The 18611-nt window shown below is 38.5% G+C and overlaps 1 protein-coding gene across 1 annotated transcript in view; it reads left to right on the top strand.

The window, feature by feature from the left end:
* The window catches only part of rdgB (retinal degeneration B), a 608184-nt gene that overhangs the window by 479251 nt on the left and 110322 nt on the right, over nt 1–18611 (top strand). The window contains exon 18 of the mRNA XM_090391630.1: nt 6175–6323. Coding sequence (XP_090247756.1) covers nt 6175–6323 — 149 coding nt within the window. The remainder of the gene's footprint in view (nt 1–6174; nt 6324–18611) is intronic.

Below are 18611 nucleotides of genomic sequence, written 5' to 3'. Positions count from 1 at the left end.
CCACTAGTAACTTTCCTCTTCTAGGATATCACTCCTCCATACACAACCTATTGATATCCATCAGACAGCCAATCTCCAATCCCATCTGTTCCAATATAGCTACGTTTTTCATATGGTAATCTATCGAAAGCCTTTGCAAAATTTAAATATACTACTGTATATGCATCCTCCTTGTCCAGTGTATTCATCACCTTGTTGTCCACGCGGTTAGCCTAGTGGCTATGCGCTTCGCAACCATATGTCTGGGGAAGGAGTGTCCTAGGTTCGATTCCCGTTGACGACATGAGGAGTTTAAGGATTTTCATCCATCATAGCCAAGTTACTCGGTCTTGGACATGGACAGAAGGGTTTTTTATCCCACAAGCAGGCAAACCGGCCCCGTGAACACACATGGATACAGTCAAGAATACTTAAGACAATCCATCCAGCTATAGGTCTGAATTGTCAGCTATGCTGGTCCCGAGCCCAGATAAAAATAGGGGGGATTGAGGTGGTGCCGTATCTCCTCCTAAAACGGGCTCACGGCCATTGAATCACCATATGAAATGAAATGAATATCACTTTGTTATAATAAGATGAGTTTATGATGATCTACAATTACTATATCACGTGGATGGCACCATAAATTTTAATGTTCAGTTGTGCTGAAATCCCAGCTGCATTAGAATCAAGGGAAATGAGGAATCTAGGTTGGCTCATACTTTCTACTCATACTCTGTCCTATATATGGATTTAAGAATCAGTGGCATCATCCTGGAAGGTAGCACTGACAAGTAAATTGCCTGAGATTAAGCATGAAATATGCATTGGCAGTCTAGCCTATGTAGAAACAGAAGAGAGGAAGTTATTTGTTAAGCTCTGCATAAATCATAATCATCTTCCACATTTTATCTGTTGAGAGTTGATGGCAGCCTATGCATGAACAGTGTAACACCCTTCTTATCATATGTCATGTTCTTAACTTGAGAAAGAGAGATATGCAAGTATTTGCTAATCCTGCTTAGCCATGTATACTCAGGCAAACCTTGTCAGACTCGGACAAGTTTGTCTGGTTTATATCAATGCATTTAATCAAAAATGGTATTTTATGTGTAGATACAGCACTACTGTTTTTCTAAAATTTGAATTTTGTATCATAATATCTTATTTACTAATTTATTTATTTTTTATTACCTTGTATTCTGCTGTAACCTTTGAATGAGCACAGTATCACCTTTTCTGTCTTTGCACCAATAAACCACGAACCAACCAACCAACCAAATAAAAATAAAATAAAATAAACAACAACTCTGGCATAATAAATTTAGTTTAATCCTTTATCCAAGTGTAAGCAAACACTGGAGTATCTTCAGGACTGAGGCAACTCGTGGTAAAGGTGGACTTAGCTCTCATCACTTGTCTTAGTATCTCCCATAATGCAAAGCACATCTCCTTGCGAACATGTATAATGCTATCCATTAAGGGAAGGGCCACTACCCAGACCGGTTTTGACCTTTATTGAGGTCTTGTCAGTGGGAGCCAGACCCAGAGGTGGTGATAACTGGTTAGTGGCCCTTCCCTTAATGCATAGCATTACATGTCAACAAGGAGATGTGCTTTGCATTATGGGAGATACTAAGACAAGTGATGAGAGCTTAGTCCACCAGTTGCCTCAGTCCTGAAGATACTTCAGGTGCAAATTTTGTTTGCTTACACTTGTATGAAGGATTAAACTAAATTTATTGTAGTCTAACCAAGTGGGAAAAAACTTCCAACAACTCTGGCCTCATCAGAGATATGTATTCTAGTTCTTTCAGATGAAATGCGTTGCTTTTCTTATTTGCATCCCAAAGTATACAGACTTGCACTTTAAAGCACATATGGGCAGCCCGCGGGCCGGATCCGGCCCTCTACTTCTTTTGATCCGGCCGTAATCTATTTCAGCGAAATTTGTCTGATTCATGGTGGGAGAAAACATGGTGTGTTCTTCTTACTCGCATTAAGCTGCCGTCATATGACTTGCACAAAACACACTATGTTTTCTCCAACCGAGGTCTCTTTCTCACTTTGACTAGCGGCGTGTGTGAACATGTTACAACGTGTCACTTCGGTACTTGCATTGGTGTTGTGCATTGTTCAGTGCCTGCATTGATGTTATGTTCTGTTCGGTGCCTGCATTGATGTGTTCTGTTCAGTGCCTGCGGTGTAGAAGACAGTTTGTTTGACATTTCTGAATATCGTTTATAAATTTGAGACAATGTCAGGGGTTATTGCAAAAAAGAAAAGTAGATGCAGAGAATCGTCAATTTCAAGACAACTGGACGGAAGATTATTATTTTATTCTGAATAAAGGTTTGCCTGTGCAATGTTTGCTGTGCAACGAATCCATATCCGTCAACAAAGAATTCAACTTGAAGAGACACTTTACTTCGAGACATGTGGATCACCCAAAAATTGATGGACAACTACAAAAAGATGAAATACAGAAGTTGAAGAAGAACTTGGATACCCAGCAGCAAATGTTCAACAAGCAAAGTACGCAGCATTGTCAAAGCCAACTTTGTGGTAAGCGAAAAAATCGCTAAGCATTCTAAGTCATTTGGTGAAGGAGAATTTATCATAGAATGCCTGCTGGATGTTGCAAATATAATATGTCCTGAAAAGAAAAAAGACTTCAAGAATTTACGTTTGTCAAGCCGTACTTTTGTCCGCAAGAAAAAAAATACAGTATTCGATAGATGAAAGTGGGATACTGTATGGGAGACAACATGGTTTTTTGTGAAGATATGTGCCCCCTTTTTTGTGTGATAGATCATGCCTCAGTAACTTGCTCACGTTTTATAACATAATGACGGCTGAACTGGATAAGGGTTTACAGTGATTCTACTGGACCTTGCTAAGGCCTTTGACAGGATACCACATGAAATTCTAATCAGTAGACTGCAGCATATGGTGATGAATATAGGGTTGGTGAGATGGATAGGAGGGTGGTTGATGGAGAGATATCAGAGAGTGGTTTATTCAGGAGTTGAGTCCAAAAGCTGGCCTGTGACTAGTGGTGTGCCGCAGGGGTTCTGTTCTTGGACCACTACTGTTCAATTTATTCATTAATGATATAGGAAACGATCTAAGAGGAACTGTTCATTTGTTTGCAGATGATGCAAAGTTGGGTAGAGAAATAGTGAATGCACAGGATGTCAAAATTTTACAGGATGATTTGGATAGTTTAGAGGACTGGGCTAAGGAGAATGGATGTCAATTTAATGTGGCAAAATGTAAGGTTATGCATTTTGGAGTGAAAAGATTAGTAGCAGTATATCACATTGGTGGAACTGTACTCCAGGAGATTGACGAGGCCAGGAATTTGGGAGTGTTGGTGGATAGGGAGTTGAAGTTTAGGCGGCACATCACAAAAGTGGCTAAATCAGCTCATCAAATCACACGGTTGCTGAAAAATACTTTAACAAGCAGAGGCAAACAGGTTATTGTTCCTCTGTATCGAGCCTTGATAAGCCCCCATCTAGACTACTGTGCCCAGATATATGGGGGCCAGGGTTTCTTCTGGGTGGGGAGGGGGGTGGAGAGGATTCAGAGAAGAGTGACCAAGATGATAGCAGGTCTATGGAACGAACCTTATGAGAACAGGTTGAAGATTTGTGGGTTGCAGAAATTGGTTGATAGGCAGAAAAGGGGTGATATGATTGAGACATTCAAATTACTGAAGGGTTTCTATAAGATTAATTCAGAAGATATTTTTGAGAATAGGATTGGTGGTGGAAGGACTAGGGGCCATCCATGGAAGCTTGGTAAGAGTGTGGTTAGCAAGGGTGTTAGAGCTAGGTTTTTTACTTGGAGAGTGGTAAATGAGTGGAATAAGCTGTCAGAGTCTGTTGTGGGTGCCATGACTGTAAATGAGTTCAAGGTGAAGCATGATAGATACCACGTGAATGTTGAATAGTTCTTGACGTGATGTTGGGCCTCCCTTGATGAGTCTAAGGACTCCTTGCAGGGCTCTTGCAGCTGCCCATAATAATAATAATAGAAATTATGGCTGATGATATCAAAAAAAGTTTAAAAGAGAAGATTGCTAGAATGGAAGCATTTTCAATTGCTTTAGATGATAGCACTGATGCCTCTGATTCAGCACAACTAGCAATATTTATTCGAGGAGTTGATGCGGATTTCAACATCACAGAAGAATTATTGGCGCTTCGGCCATTAAAAGGAACAACTACCGGTGAAGATATAGTTGAAACAGTCAACACAGTCTTCAAGAGATTTGGGCTTAAATGGAGTTCACTATCTGGCATATGCACTGATGGAGCCCCTGCAATGGTTGGTGCACAGAAAGGATTTATTGGAATAGTTCATGAAAGAACAATAAAACTACATCTGGAAAATTTAACAAATTTTCACTGCATTATCCACCAACAAAATCTGTGTGCAAAATCGATTAAATTCACAAATGTTATGGAAGTTGTAGTAGCCATTATTAACTTTATTAAGTCACATGCATTTAATCACCGCCAATTTAAGGAGTGTTTGGCAGACCTATTTTCGGATTATGAAGATGTGTCTTATTATTGTGAAGTGAGGTGGTTGAGTAAAGGTAAAATGTTAAAACGATTTTATGATCTGAGACAAGACATGGCAGATTTTATGGACACAAAAGGAAACGCAATTAACCAAGTAAAAGATGATGAGTGGGTGTGTGATTTAGCATTTCTTGTAGATATAATCGGATACCCCCCCCACCTTATATATATATATATATAGATTTGATTTCATGCCTTAGGACAGGTGCAAGATAAATATAAAATCAGCATCCAAACTCTTTAAGATACTTTCGATGTCTTTTTGGCAAAAAAGACCAGAGGAAGAACAGTAAGCTGTTCTTGGTAGAGGAGATAATGTTCCAAGCTACAAGTAACTAAACTCATACGAGGGCTGGGAGATGTTCAGTTTGAGAATAGGATTTGCAGAGTCTGGCAGATAGCAGTAGGAGAGTGGTTATATGATTAAGACTTCAGCAGGTGAGAGGAACTTGTAAGCTTACGTCCTTATTATTATTGTTCTCTGCATTATTTCCCCAACATTTATTAAATAGGCATTGGGAAAATAATGCAAGCAATGATGGAGAAGCGAGAATGAGATTATTCCTAGAATCTGTATTGCATAAATTCAACTTGGGATATAACATGTAATATAGTGTATAGGATGAGGGATTACATCCTCATGATGACTCTGGGACAACCTGAAAATGATACTGATGTTATTAATTTTGTGAATATGCATTATACAAAACCTGCTTTTTTTTTTCTGTTTCTTGAGATGAATCCTAATATATCTCATAAAATGAAAAAACAGTGTGAATATTGTGTTCAGAAGTTACTTTTAGTGTTTCTCCATAATTAAATATCTTCTTCTTCTTCTTCTTCTGCAGCTTTTCCCACTTAAGTAGGGTTGCTGTTTGTGGTGAGTCTCCTCCACAACTTCCTGCCTTGGGCTGTAGCCACATCCAAGTTCTTTATCCTCAAGTCCTCTTCCACCATCTCCCTCCATCTCTTCTTTGGCCATCTGCACTTCCTCTTCCCCTGCACATCCATCTGCATGACCTTTCTCCCCACATACTCTTCCTCCCTCCTCATCACATGACCAAACCATCTCAACCTTGCCTCCTGTATCTTTGCTCCTAAGTTCGTAACTTTCACCATTACCCTTACATAGTCATTTCTCAGATGATCCTTTCTGGTCACACTGCACATCCACCTAAGCATTCTCATCTCCGCTACCTCCATCCTGCTGATGTTATTTTTCCTCAGGGCCACAGTGTCCAAAGCATACGTCATAGTTGGTCTCACTACTGTCCTGTAAATTTTGCATTTTAGATTGATCGGCACCCTCTTATCACATAGCACTCCAGCCATCTCTTTCCAGTTTCTCCATCCTGCTTGTATCCTGCGTCCCACTTCCTTCTCAGCCTCACCATCCTCTTTCATTGTTGAACCTAAGTATCTAAAGTCACTGACCTTCCTGATGACATTTCCTTCCAGCTCCAAATCTGTCTCTTGGCTGGCATCCACTTTGCAACACATATATTCAGTTTTACTTGTGCTCAGTCTCATACCGCTCTCTTCCAGTATTTTCTCCATAATTAAATATAAGAAATTATAATAAAAAATTTTTGTTATTTAGGTGGATATCCATGTAATGAAAGATCCTCGGGCTGGAGAGTGGTCACTACTAGTCACTGAAGTTACTGACAAAAATGGACGCTTGTCCTACACAATACCAAAAGATAAAGCTATGGGTTATGGGATGTTTCCTGTAAAAATGGTTGTTAGGTAAGTATCATATTTGAAGACAAAATAATCACATTATAGTTAACTTTCCTTATACTGATAAGAATTTGTGACAAAACACATAAAAAAAATAGTTTCAATATATGTGTGTAGAAGTTACTTTTAGTGTTTCTCCATAATTAGATATAAGAAATTATAATAAAAATGTTTGTTATTTAGAAGGATATCCACATAAGAAAAGATCCTCGAGCTGGAGAGTGGTCACTACTGGTCAATGCTACACTAAGTGGCAGTCTTATCAATATATTTGTAATTTATTTATTCATATGAAGTTCCCCCCCTTTTCCCCATCCCTTTTTTTTGGGGGAGGGGCTCCTAATGAGGGATTAGGTATATATATATTTTATGACTGCAAATCTGTGTGTGTTCACAGGGTCAGTTTGCCTGTTCTGAGGGACGAAAAACCTCAGTTTCTGGGTGAAAAACCCTTCTACTTCCATATGAGACTGGCTAACTCACTTTAGTCAAAAGAGACCAGATAAAGGTTCCTCACGTCAGAGATAGGAATCAAACCCAGGTCCCACTAAAGGGCTTTGTCTATACTGACTGAACTACGGAGGCTCTATTTGTAATGACTCTCTTGCACTAATAACCTAACACAAAGAGCAAGTGGAATGGTGTTCATGGTACTATGCTCATTAAACAACTGGGTCAGAGATATTATTATTCCTACTATTGTCACTGAATCTCTGAACTGCTGAACTGGAAAAGTCATATGTGAGTCATTTAATTTTTATATTTTCTGCCACATTTTTTGATATAACTTGTTTCTGATATGTATGTTACACACATCTCAGCTGCTCAGCATACCCTTTCAGTGCACCAGCAAAAACATCGAACCTGCTTCTCCTCATCTTCTTTTATTCCATCTACCTCTGTCTTCTGGAACTTCCTTTTTTGCAAAGTATTTATTTTCAAACAGCTATAACCTGCAATTCTTCAAGAAAAATGCCAATGAACTTTCTTATTTCTAACCTGCACTCCACTCATTGCACTGATGTGCTTATAGATTCTTTGACCTCTTAAATTACGGAGTCTCTGAATCTCTCTCTCTCTTTCCATCTCATTTGAGTTAAACTGGAGGAAGTAGGGGAGACAAGAGATCTGGGGGTTGATGATTGATAGAAACCTGAAATTTAGGGAACATATTGCAAAGGTAGTGAAGGTAACAGAGGATTGCTGCAATAATGAGAAGGACAATGACCTGCAGAGATGAAATGGTTATCATTCCATTTTATAAGACTCTGATCAGACCACACTTAGACTATTGTTCTCAGATCTGGTCCCCAGGATTTGAAGGGGATAAATTAATTGTGGAAAGGTTACCAAAGCAGATAACAAAGATGGTGTCAGGACTGTACAATGTTAATTATGAGGATTGGCTGAGGGAGTGTGGAATGCAGAGTTTGGTGGATAGAAGAAGGAGAGGTGATATGATTGAAACTTTTAAACTGTTGAGAGGTAGTTACAAGGTTGACACTGGGGAGTTCTTTTGCTTGGCTGAACAGCAGGAAGAGTGATTACAAGGGACCATCCTTGGAAGTTATGAAAGGAAACTGTGAGCAAGAGTGTGAGGAGTGGTTTCTTTTCATGGAGGTTGGTTGAATCATGGAATGCATTCCCTGATAGAGTAGTGAGAGCAAGAACGGTCAATGCGTTTAAGGAGTGGTATGAAAGACTTTGTGTTTGCTAGGCGGGACCTCCCTTAGTGAGTCTTTTGACTCCATGGAGCCCTGAATAATAATAATAATAATAATAATCTCCCTGGTATAGCAGCATATTGCTGCCCTGCCAGCTGTAAGGCTGAAGGGAAAATACATACGAGTGTGTGTGTGTGTGTAATATATATATATATATATATATACACATACACACACATAAAATTAAATAAAATAAAGTTAGGAAAGATTGGCTGATTTAAAAAGTGCTATCTCCCACCAAGGGAATATACATAAACCATCAGATCTATTTAAGTTAGGAGAGCGAAGTAAAGTTTCACATGTTTCTTTATAAAGCTGTTCCAAAACTGACTTTTGAGAAGGACTCTTGTCTTGTCCCAGTGAACTCTATGTCTAGTGTACATAGCATGCTCTGCAAGTCCAGACTGTTCAGGCTCAAGGTATTTAATATAAGACTTGTGTTCTTCTAGCTGAATAATAGCAGATCTTACTGTTTAACTGAAATAAGATAACCCACAAATCTGTCTACATCTATCCCCTTTGTGGGAGATAGTACTTTTTAAATCAGCTAATCTTTTCTAACTTTATTTTATTTAATTGTGTATAAATGTGTGTGTGTATATATATATATATAGATAGCCATGCTGCAGTTATTCAATATTGGCGTTCACGTGAGCCTGCACACACACTTGCAATTAACAATGACACGCCTGTTAGAACAACTTGAAAAAATACAAAGTTTTTTATGTATCAATTATGTGTGGCAATTTTTACCTGTAATTTCCAGTTTGTTTAGATACTTCAATGTTTATTACTATTCTTTTCCTTTATGAATACCTGAGGAAGACTGTTATAAGCCAAAACTAGTAGTATTATTCTCATTAAAATCTTTATAAGTTATCTCGGTTTTTGAAGTCATTAAATCTATATTTTTTAAAATGTATCACAACAACCGAGTAAAAGCTGATTATCACGAATATATATATATATATTCATTATTATATATACTGACTATAACGAGACTAGAATAACAATTAAATTTATTCAAAACGCAACATGTTTCATCGGATTGTCTGACTTCTTCAGGCGTGGAAACATAGAAAACGAATAAACACTATAAGAAACATCGTATCACTATAAAACGACTATTATAAAATTCAGTTAGCTTTGAACTGTAGCTACAGTCCGTGTTGAAGTTCTATTGATAAGCATCTGCATGCGTCTGATTTCACGAATCTGCCAATATTGGATAGCAGAGCTGAAAGAGTCTGGTAGATTATAGCTAAGGTTATTATTTATGTGATGAGGGTCCATAACAATTTCCTTAGACTCGACTATGCAGCGCTCCACCTCGTCACAGTATATATGAAGGTTTGAAGTTGTTGTCCAATTTATCTCATGTTGATGGCCTTCATCATTTGTGTTTACTGAAAACAGTACATGGCTTGACAGGGCACTTGCTCTAGTTCTTTTGTAGTCAGTGTCCCGCTGGTCTTCTTCCAGGAGTAGTAGGACGGATTTTTCAGTTTGGCCATAGTATTGCTTTCTGCAGTCACATGTGATTTTGTACACTCCTGGGAATTGTAGATGGTTGTGAGCTTGTTTGTATTTGCAATCTCCTCAGCTACTCTTAAACCAAAAATTTGGCTGAGATTTGTAGATGACATATTTCTTATCTGGGAACATGGCACTGATAACCTTCAGTCTTTTTTAAATCATTTAAAAAACTTCCACCAAGATATCAAATTAACTATGGAGGTTGAAGAAAATGGATCTCTTCCCTTCCTGGATGTAAGACTTACTAAGACATCTGATTCTATTAAAATCTCAATCTTTAGAAAATCAACACACACAGATAGATACCTGCATGCGTCCTCACATCACTATTCTGAACAGAAAGTGAGTATCATCTCAACCCTAGCACATCGTGCCAGATCAATACTGTCAGATGATGAAGAGCTATAAAATGAACTACATCTACAAAGAACCTTCACAAGTAATGGCTACTCGTTGAAAACTATCAATAAGCATCTATACCGCCGCCATCAAAACAACTCAGAAACACAAGACAACTCCAAAGGTTATATCTCCTTACCATATATCAGCTCATTCTCCACAGAACTAAGACATTAGACGAGTTCTTTTATGAAAATTCAACATAAAAACCTGTTTCTCTACTCTTCCTAAACTATGATCGATTTTAAGCAAATACAAACAAGCTCAACCGTCAATCCAGGAGTGTACAAAAGCATGTGTGACTTATGTATGTATGTGTATGTGTATATATATATATAATATAGGGTGATTCAGAACTCTTGAACCAAACTTTAATTAACTCTAAAATTTCTATATATATAGAACACACCTAAACAAGCACTTTTCATCATGCAATGCATGGTCCGAACTCAAGCGGTGAAGCGCTAGGGGTTAGCAACTATTGTGTGTCAGGAAATGAAGAAACACAATAATAACAGAGGAGATTTGAAACAATTGCAGAAATTACAGAACATAAATTAAAGAATTTTATTGAACAAATTATATAAACTGGTCAAAAGAGCGAACACCAACATTAATGCAGGCTTCTCACTTTCGATGTAGTGATTGGCGTACATTGGCAAAAACACCAGGCATTTCTCATGCAGCAGCAATAGAAATCATGGCAATATGGTCCGATAGCAAAAAGCCCAGACATGACAGATCGTGGCGGCCAAGCGATGGGACCACCCTGACCAATCCACGGTCTTGGAAATGTTGCATCCAAGGCGTTCCGCACATCTTCGCTGTAATGTGGTGATGCTCCATCATGTTGGAACCACATACGTGTTTAAATGTTTGCTGGAACAGGGTTCACTAATTCTGGCAAGACCTCTTGCAAAAATACAAGGTACGTTCTTCCATTCAATTGTGCTGGCAGAAGGTACATGGCCAATCAAATGGTCATGTAGGATTCCAGCCCAAATATTTATGGAGAAATGCTACTAGTACGAATGTGGACGTGTGGTGTGCGGATTGCTGCTCGACCACACATGATAATTGTGGGTGTTAAAAATGCCCTCACGTGTAAAAGTGCATTCGTCAGTGAATAAGATATGTGCATCAAAGTCCGGCTGCACTGCAGTCTGCTGCAGGAACTACTGTGCAAAATCAACACGAGGCCGGTAATCTGCAGGTGTCAAGGCGTGCACCTTCTGTGCATGGTAGGGGTGTAATCGTTCCTCTCGTAGAACTCGCCACATCATCGATTGGGGCACATGTACGAAATGGGAAATTGCTCTCATGCTACATTCGGGACGATCTGCAACCCTACGTAGAATTTCCTCTGTAACACATCCTGAATGCTACTGACAAAGGAGACCATTTCGCACAAATACCAGTTCAATCGCTGAAACGTTTTACGATCAGCCACGCGTCTGGTCGGAAAGCGCTCTCGGTGCAGTCTTTGGGCTTCCCTCGCATTCCCGTCTGCAGCTCTGTAAACGAAATGCATGTCAGCCTTCTCCTGATTTGTAAAAGAATCCATTTATTTTGCACTCCATGGTAGAAATAACGACGAATGCAAAAACCAGCGCTTATAAGTGTTCACTGGAAAGCGCCCTCTAGCGTTTCACCACTTGAGTTCGAACCATGCATTGTATAACGAAAAGTGCTTGTTTAGGTGTGTGTATCACCCCTTAAAGTTTGGCCCAAGAGTTCTGAATCACCCTGTATATATATATATATAGTAAGTTAGGAAATTTAATGACCTTTTTTAGTTATCTTACATTAGCTACTTAGGTAGCACCTTTTGGAATTGTCAGTTATTGTTCAATTAGCTTTTTACATGTACAAAAGATGCTTTTGATACATAGGTGAAAATTATACTATTAAAAGAACTCCCCAGTGTCAAAACAGTTTAAAAGTCTCAATCATATCATCTCTCCTTCTTCTATCCACCAAACTCTGCAGTCCATATTCCCTCAGCCGATCCTCATAACTAACATTGTACAGTCCTGAAACCATCTTTGTTATCTTTATCTGCCTTTGTTAATGTATCCTCTTCAAATCCTAGAGATCAAATCTGATAAAAATAGTCTAAGTGTGGTCTGATCAGGGTCTTATACAATGGAAGATAACTCTTTTATCTCTGCAGATCAGCATCCTTTTCATTATTGCAGCAATCCTCTGGTGTTACCTAGCTCCTCCAATAGTGTATGCAGCTTCCAATTGATGTGTCCCAAACGTCAAGAACTTACATTTTGCTGCATTAAACCGATACCCAATTCATATGCCCATCTGTCTAGCTTATTCAAATCCTCTTGCAGGGCTACCACATCTGCACTATTACTAATAACCCTTCCCATCTTCACATCATCCCAAACAACTGCATATCCAACTGTAATCCACTGACAATATCATTGATATAAAGGTTAAACAATATAGGTCCCAGTACTGGTCCCTGTGGGACCCCACTTATAACCCCCCCTGCCTCCTTGAAACTTCCCCCACTATACGCAACTCTCTGATACCTATCGGACAGCCAATCCTGAATCCACTTGACGAACCTGACATCTGAACTCATGTGGCACCCTGTCAATTGCCTTTGCTAAATCCCAGAAAATGGCAGTATATACCTTTCCTTCGTCTACTGCTCTTGTAACTTTATTATAATAGGCTAGCATATTACTAAAACATGAGTGCCCCTTCATAAATCCATGTTGAGTCTCACAGATAACATTACCCTCATCTGCCCAATGCTGTATATGGTCCCTCACTAATTTCTCCAAGATCTTAACAACTACTGATGACACACAAACTGGCATATAATTAGACACTTCCAGTCTGCTTCTGCCCTTATGCAATGGCACTATCTTACCTTCCTTTCATTCCCTGGGCACCTTTCCTGTAGAAGACTTTCATTGAATACCAGGTTAAAGTAGCTGTCAGTTCTTTAGCACATTTTCTCAAAACTCGTGGTAAAATACCATCCATTCCCACAGCTTTACTGACATCCAGAGTACTTAATATTTGGAACACAATCTCATCCTGCACCTCTAAACCTCGAACCTGCCCTATCCTTCTAGTACTAATATTTACTCCTCCAGGATGAAATACTCCAATAAAGTGTTCATTGAACAATTCCACTATGTCCTCTGCATCAGTCACTCTATTCCCATTTTTATCCCACAATGTTATTCTTCGACAGTCATTTCTCCTCCTACTACCCACATGGCTAAAAAATTCCCTCCTATTTTCTTTGGATCTTAGGGCCAATCTCTTCTCATATTCCAGTTTCACCTTCCTTACCATGCTAGTCACTCTCCTGACCTGTGTTTTATATTCTTCATGCACCTGCTCTTCACCTGTCTCCTTATATCGCTTTCATAGCCTCTTTTTTGCATGCAGTTCATGTTTAATGTTGTTTATCATCCACTTTACTCCAAATTTGGAGTAAAGACGTCACTTTACTCCAAATTGTGATGTCTTCTTCACTTGTGGAATACAGCTTACTATTGCTGCTAACAAATATTCCTTTACAATTTCCTAAGCACTAATGATATCTAGCTCTTCCAATTCCTCCCTCCATGAAACTTCCCCAAGTTGTCATCTAAGACTATTATAATCACCTGCCTTATAATTCCACATGCATTCCCGTTTCTCTGATACTCCTGCATGTCTGTTCATCTTCCAAGTCAAAACCACATGATCACTCTCCAACTGGTGGGAGAGATGTCATCTCAGTTATTATCAACTCTTCTGATGCTGTGACCAAATCCAAAACTATTGAACCTCTTGTTCCCTCTATTACATGTTGCCTAAGACATTTGTCCCTCAAGAATTCTAAAATTCCATTCCCTGATTGCTACATGCATCCTTCTATCCCCAATTTATGCTGTTGTAGTTAAAATCTCCTAACAATCATTCTTCTTGCACTTGCCAAGATCAATTGTCTAAACATCTCCTGGTCTCCACCCTCTGTGCTCCTTGGTTTGTAGCAGCACCCCACTAAATATCCTGTCTTGCCCCCTTCTACCTCACACCATATGTTTTCAAAATCATTAATGTCACTGCCTTCCAAAGCCTCCACTCTTAGAGGACATAAGTTATCACTTATCCGGAGCAGTACTCCACCACCACAAAATGCTGTCCCCTGCTACTTCTATTCCTGTTATTATATTCTCTTTTCAACCACGTCTCAGTGATCCCAATAATCTTTGGCCAGGCTGATGCTATCAGCACTTCTGATTCCTTTCCTTTATTCCAGATACTCCTGACATTAGTCTAAAGCATAAAAATGCCACTGTTTCTATAGCCAGCATTATCCCCTCTAGACTCCAGTGTGCTCAGCATTACCTGATGTCATCCCCTTACTGCCAAGTACCCATTTCCATAACAGGCCACTCCTGCTACCATCCACCCTGGGCATTCTAGCTTCCCTGCATTGACATACCAGCTCGTTCAGAACAGCAATCTCTCCAATTGCCTACAGCCTTCTTCCTTCAAATGCAAGCAGTCTCTCGCATGCAATTCCTTTCTGTCTTCAAATGTCCTTGAATCATCCACATATTCCAATCGTCTCTTCTGATACATTCTAGCTATTATGTTATTCAATATTTCTGCTCAGCTCGTCACTATCATACCTAGGCAACACGTACAACCTCAAGCAAGAATCTCATGTCTCTCGCTGCCCAATTTACATTACCTCTCAAGTCATTTGTTCCTACCATCACAATCATCTCATCCACCCTTACACCCCACTTAATTGCCACACTTTCTATCGTTCCTCCAGGCAAACACTCCTCACTCATCCTATCTTGCACCCCACAGATCATTGAGTTCCCCATACATTACACCTCTTACCACCCTGTTCCATGATTGCTCACTTGCATCCCTCAATCTCTCTCTCTCTCTCGTCTAGCACTTTCTCTCTGTGTTCCTCCTTACCTGCCTTCCTGACATCACTCTATCCCTGGTTCCAGTTGTTCCCTCATATTCTTCTCATTCCCTCTCTCCTACTGTTTTCATTCTCTCCTCTTTTTATCATTCTCATCTCTCTCTCTCTCTTTTCCACTGTTCCTATTCTCTCCTTTTCTATCATTCCCATATCTCGCTCTCATAACTCTCTCTCATTTCCTCTCTTCTACTGTTCATATTCTTTCCTCTTCTATCATTTCGATAACTATCTCTCATTCCCCCTGTTCTATTCCTTGGTTGACATGCATATCCCACTCTGGCACTGCTCCATTGGCCATTTTGTTGGTTTTCCTCTTAATGCTTTCTTCTTTTTTTGGCATCTTGAGTAGTTGTTCTTCCTTTTCTCCACTGTCTAATCATACGCTCAGTGGGAATAGGTCCAAACTGTCTCTCTGAAGCTTTATATCCATGTTCTTTTGCGTAATTGATGACTTTTAACTTGAATTTTGAAGAATATGACAATCGTTTTTTATTTTCGAACATTTTTATGGGCTAGTGCTCAAAATATTGTTAATGCATTAACTTACCCTGCCAACAATTTGCAGATGTATGAATGCTTTCAGAGTTCTGATTGGTTTATTCAGAACCATTAATGACATCCATCAACAGAGATAACAAAGGCTAGTGATTGGCAGAAGCCTGTTCACAGAAACAAGGTACCAGCAGTTTCACCATGGAAACTGCGGGTCTCTCAACCAGTTACTCCCCACCCGCCATGTATAAGACGACCCCCAATTTTTGGTTTAAAAATTTTAGAAAAAAGTATCGCCTTATATACTGAAAAATATGCAACTTTCAGGGATGATCTTCTATTGTTCTGTATATCTTCTTGTATGTTTTATTGAAATAATTCACGGCAATCACCAAAATACTAATATTTGAGTTATTATTGGGTCTTCACAGAATATTACTAATTGTACATAAATGGATTATTTTTTACTAATCACCTTTTAAATCTGAAATTATGAGGAAAGATAAAATTGAGACTTACCTTTCAGCCACTTTATACTCTTAATGATATTATCTTCTAATTGCTTCTGTTTTCCAGGATATATATATATTTTTTTTTTTATGGGCACATATACGAGACATTGGCTGGTTGTGCCTCCGATTAGTGCCTTTTCAATTAGGCATTTTTTTTCTATTCCCAAATTTGATTAGTGTGCCTATATGCATCTTAAAAATAAATATGACAAATTTTAAAAATTTTCTATCTATACATTTTTTATGGCTAACTATTTTAAAAAATCATTCACCAGGATGCAATCCAAAAGTAATCTCATTGGAAGAAAAACTTGAAATAATAAAGAAAAATGAACAAGGTGAGCCCAGAGAAAAGATAGGAGAAGTACACAAAATGGGTGAAGGATGAATCAAGTATAAGAGCAATTTTAAGCAAAGTTGATGAATACAAAGAGAATGGTAAGGCTTCTTCAAGTTCATCATGCATGCAGACCACTCAAAATCAAAGTATTATAATGATTCAATTAGACTTCTTTTTATATGGATCGAAGATTTTAACCAAAACCGGATCCTGCTAAGCACTGACCTTATTAAATCAAAAGCATTAAGTCTCTTTGCAACCTTGAAAGAAAGGGCTATCAATGATGGAAAAGAAGAATTCCACACTATTGCTGGGTTGTTTGAGCATTTCAAAAAGAGAAATAGTGTACATAATGTTCGAATTATAGGCGAAGCCGCAAGTGCAGATAAGGAGGTGGCCACAAATTATCCAGAGATTTTGAAGAAAAGTGCGGAAGGAGGGAGATATTATGACCAGCAAATATTTAATATCGACGAAACCAGCTTTTTTGGAAGTGAATGCCTTCCAAGACTTTTCTGGCCAAATCAGAGAAATCTCAGCCTGGTTATGAAGTCACAAAGTCAAATGAAATTACTGCTAGCAATATGCGAGCCGTTTGGAAATACATTCTTCCAAGTTGTGCAAATGATTTTAGAGGATTTTCAAATGGATATAAGTTAATTAAATCTCATTCAGAGAAACTGAGTGATTCCGACCCGCTAAATCTAGATGCATAGTGGGAAGATCCTGAAGAATATGAAGAAAATTTAATCGCTGACAAGCCTAAAGAGATTTCACAGAAACAATTTGAAAATATTTTTGTACAGTTGAAGTTTTCAAGCAGCAATGCTTAGAGGCTGACCCTTATGAAGAGAGAAGCAGTAAAATTTGCAGAAGAGTAGAAAAGGCAATAGGGCCATACCGTCAGTTGTATGGAAAAAAGAAACAGAATGCCCACCAAACTACATTAGCTCAATTCTTTGTTAAGAAGTAAAATAATAAATTTATATTCTGAATGTTTTATTGTCTTTCAGCTCCATGATTTTCCTATCCTTTATAATTCTTTTATATATAAAAAAAAATTAAGCGCCAAAAAAGCAATTTAAGAAATGAATTATAGTTTTCCCATTTGTTATTATATTAGATTATTGCATTTTCTATTAATGCTGATGTTTTAAAGAATGCATTAATCGAGTAATTGCTGTATAAGCAAATCTAAACTTAACCATTTCTCATTTCAGCATCTTGAGAACTCAATTGTTATGATATTAGTCCATGAATATGACTCATTGTTTCCTTGCTTTAACAAGTAGTGAATTAACTTTTGCTTGACTGAGTGAATAGCACCTGTGCTTTCCAACAAGCAGACTTTATGCGATAAATGACTTTTATTAACTTGTGTGAGGTCATCCTTGATTATTGTAAGCTCAGAATAGTTTGAAATACTTTCATATGTGTGGACTCTTGAATAGGGTTAGATGATCCAAGAGACCAATATTCCAGTATGATACAATATAGCATAGTACAATAGAATTTATAATACCAGTGTACTGTTAATTTTTACAAATTTTTATGTATGAAACCCCATACACAAAATAAAAGTCATTTTCACAACAAAAAATTACAGAAAGCTTGGTCCACCTTTACCACGAGTTGCCTCAGTCCTGAAGATACTTCAGGCACAAACTTTGTTTGCTTACACTTGGATAAAGGATTAAACTAAAATTATTATGGTCTAACCAATTGGGAAAAAATTTCCAACATCTTTCTCTAATTCCAGAGTAATTTATTTAATAATAAGGTGAGACACCTTTTGGCAACTCGTATAGGTAAATATGACTTCTCCATTGCTTCCATCTTGGTATCACCACCTCTGGGTCTGGCTCCCACTGACGAGACCTCAACAAAGGTTGAAACCAGTTGGAAGCTTGGGTAATGCTGTAACAATGCTGTAGCCCATGAAGTTAACTGAGGCACGGCTCTTCTCGGTGGTGGTGTAGAGCCAACCGGTTCTGAGAGTTCTTCTCAGTGGCAGGGTGAGCCTGTTGCTGAGGGGAACAATGCTGAGTTTTTGGAGTTTGACCTGTACTTGAAAAATTCAATAAAGGTCAAAACCAGTCTGGATAGCTGTCCTTCCCTTAATGCATAGCAGTATACATGTTTTGAAGGAGATGTGCTTTGCATTATGGGAGACACCATGCCAAGGAGTGATGAGAGCTTGATCCACCTTTACCACAAATTGCCTCAGTCCTGAAAATACTTCAGGCACAAACTTTGTTTGCTTACACTTGTATAAAGGATTAAACTAAATTTATTATAGTCTAACCAAGTGGGAAA

Source organism: Typopeltis vanoorti, chromosome 4, assembly GCF_054136105.1.
Source record: "Typopeltis vanoorti isolate ZY-2024b chromosome 4, IOZ_Tvanoo_1.0, whole genome shotgun sequence".
Classification (NCBI taxonomy): Eukaryota; Metazoa; Arthropoda; class Arachnida; order Uropygi; family Thelyphonidae; genus Typopeltis; species Typopeltis vanoorti.
This window is presented reverse-complemented; position numbering and strand designations above follow the sequence as displayed.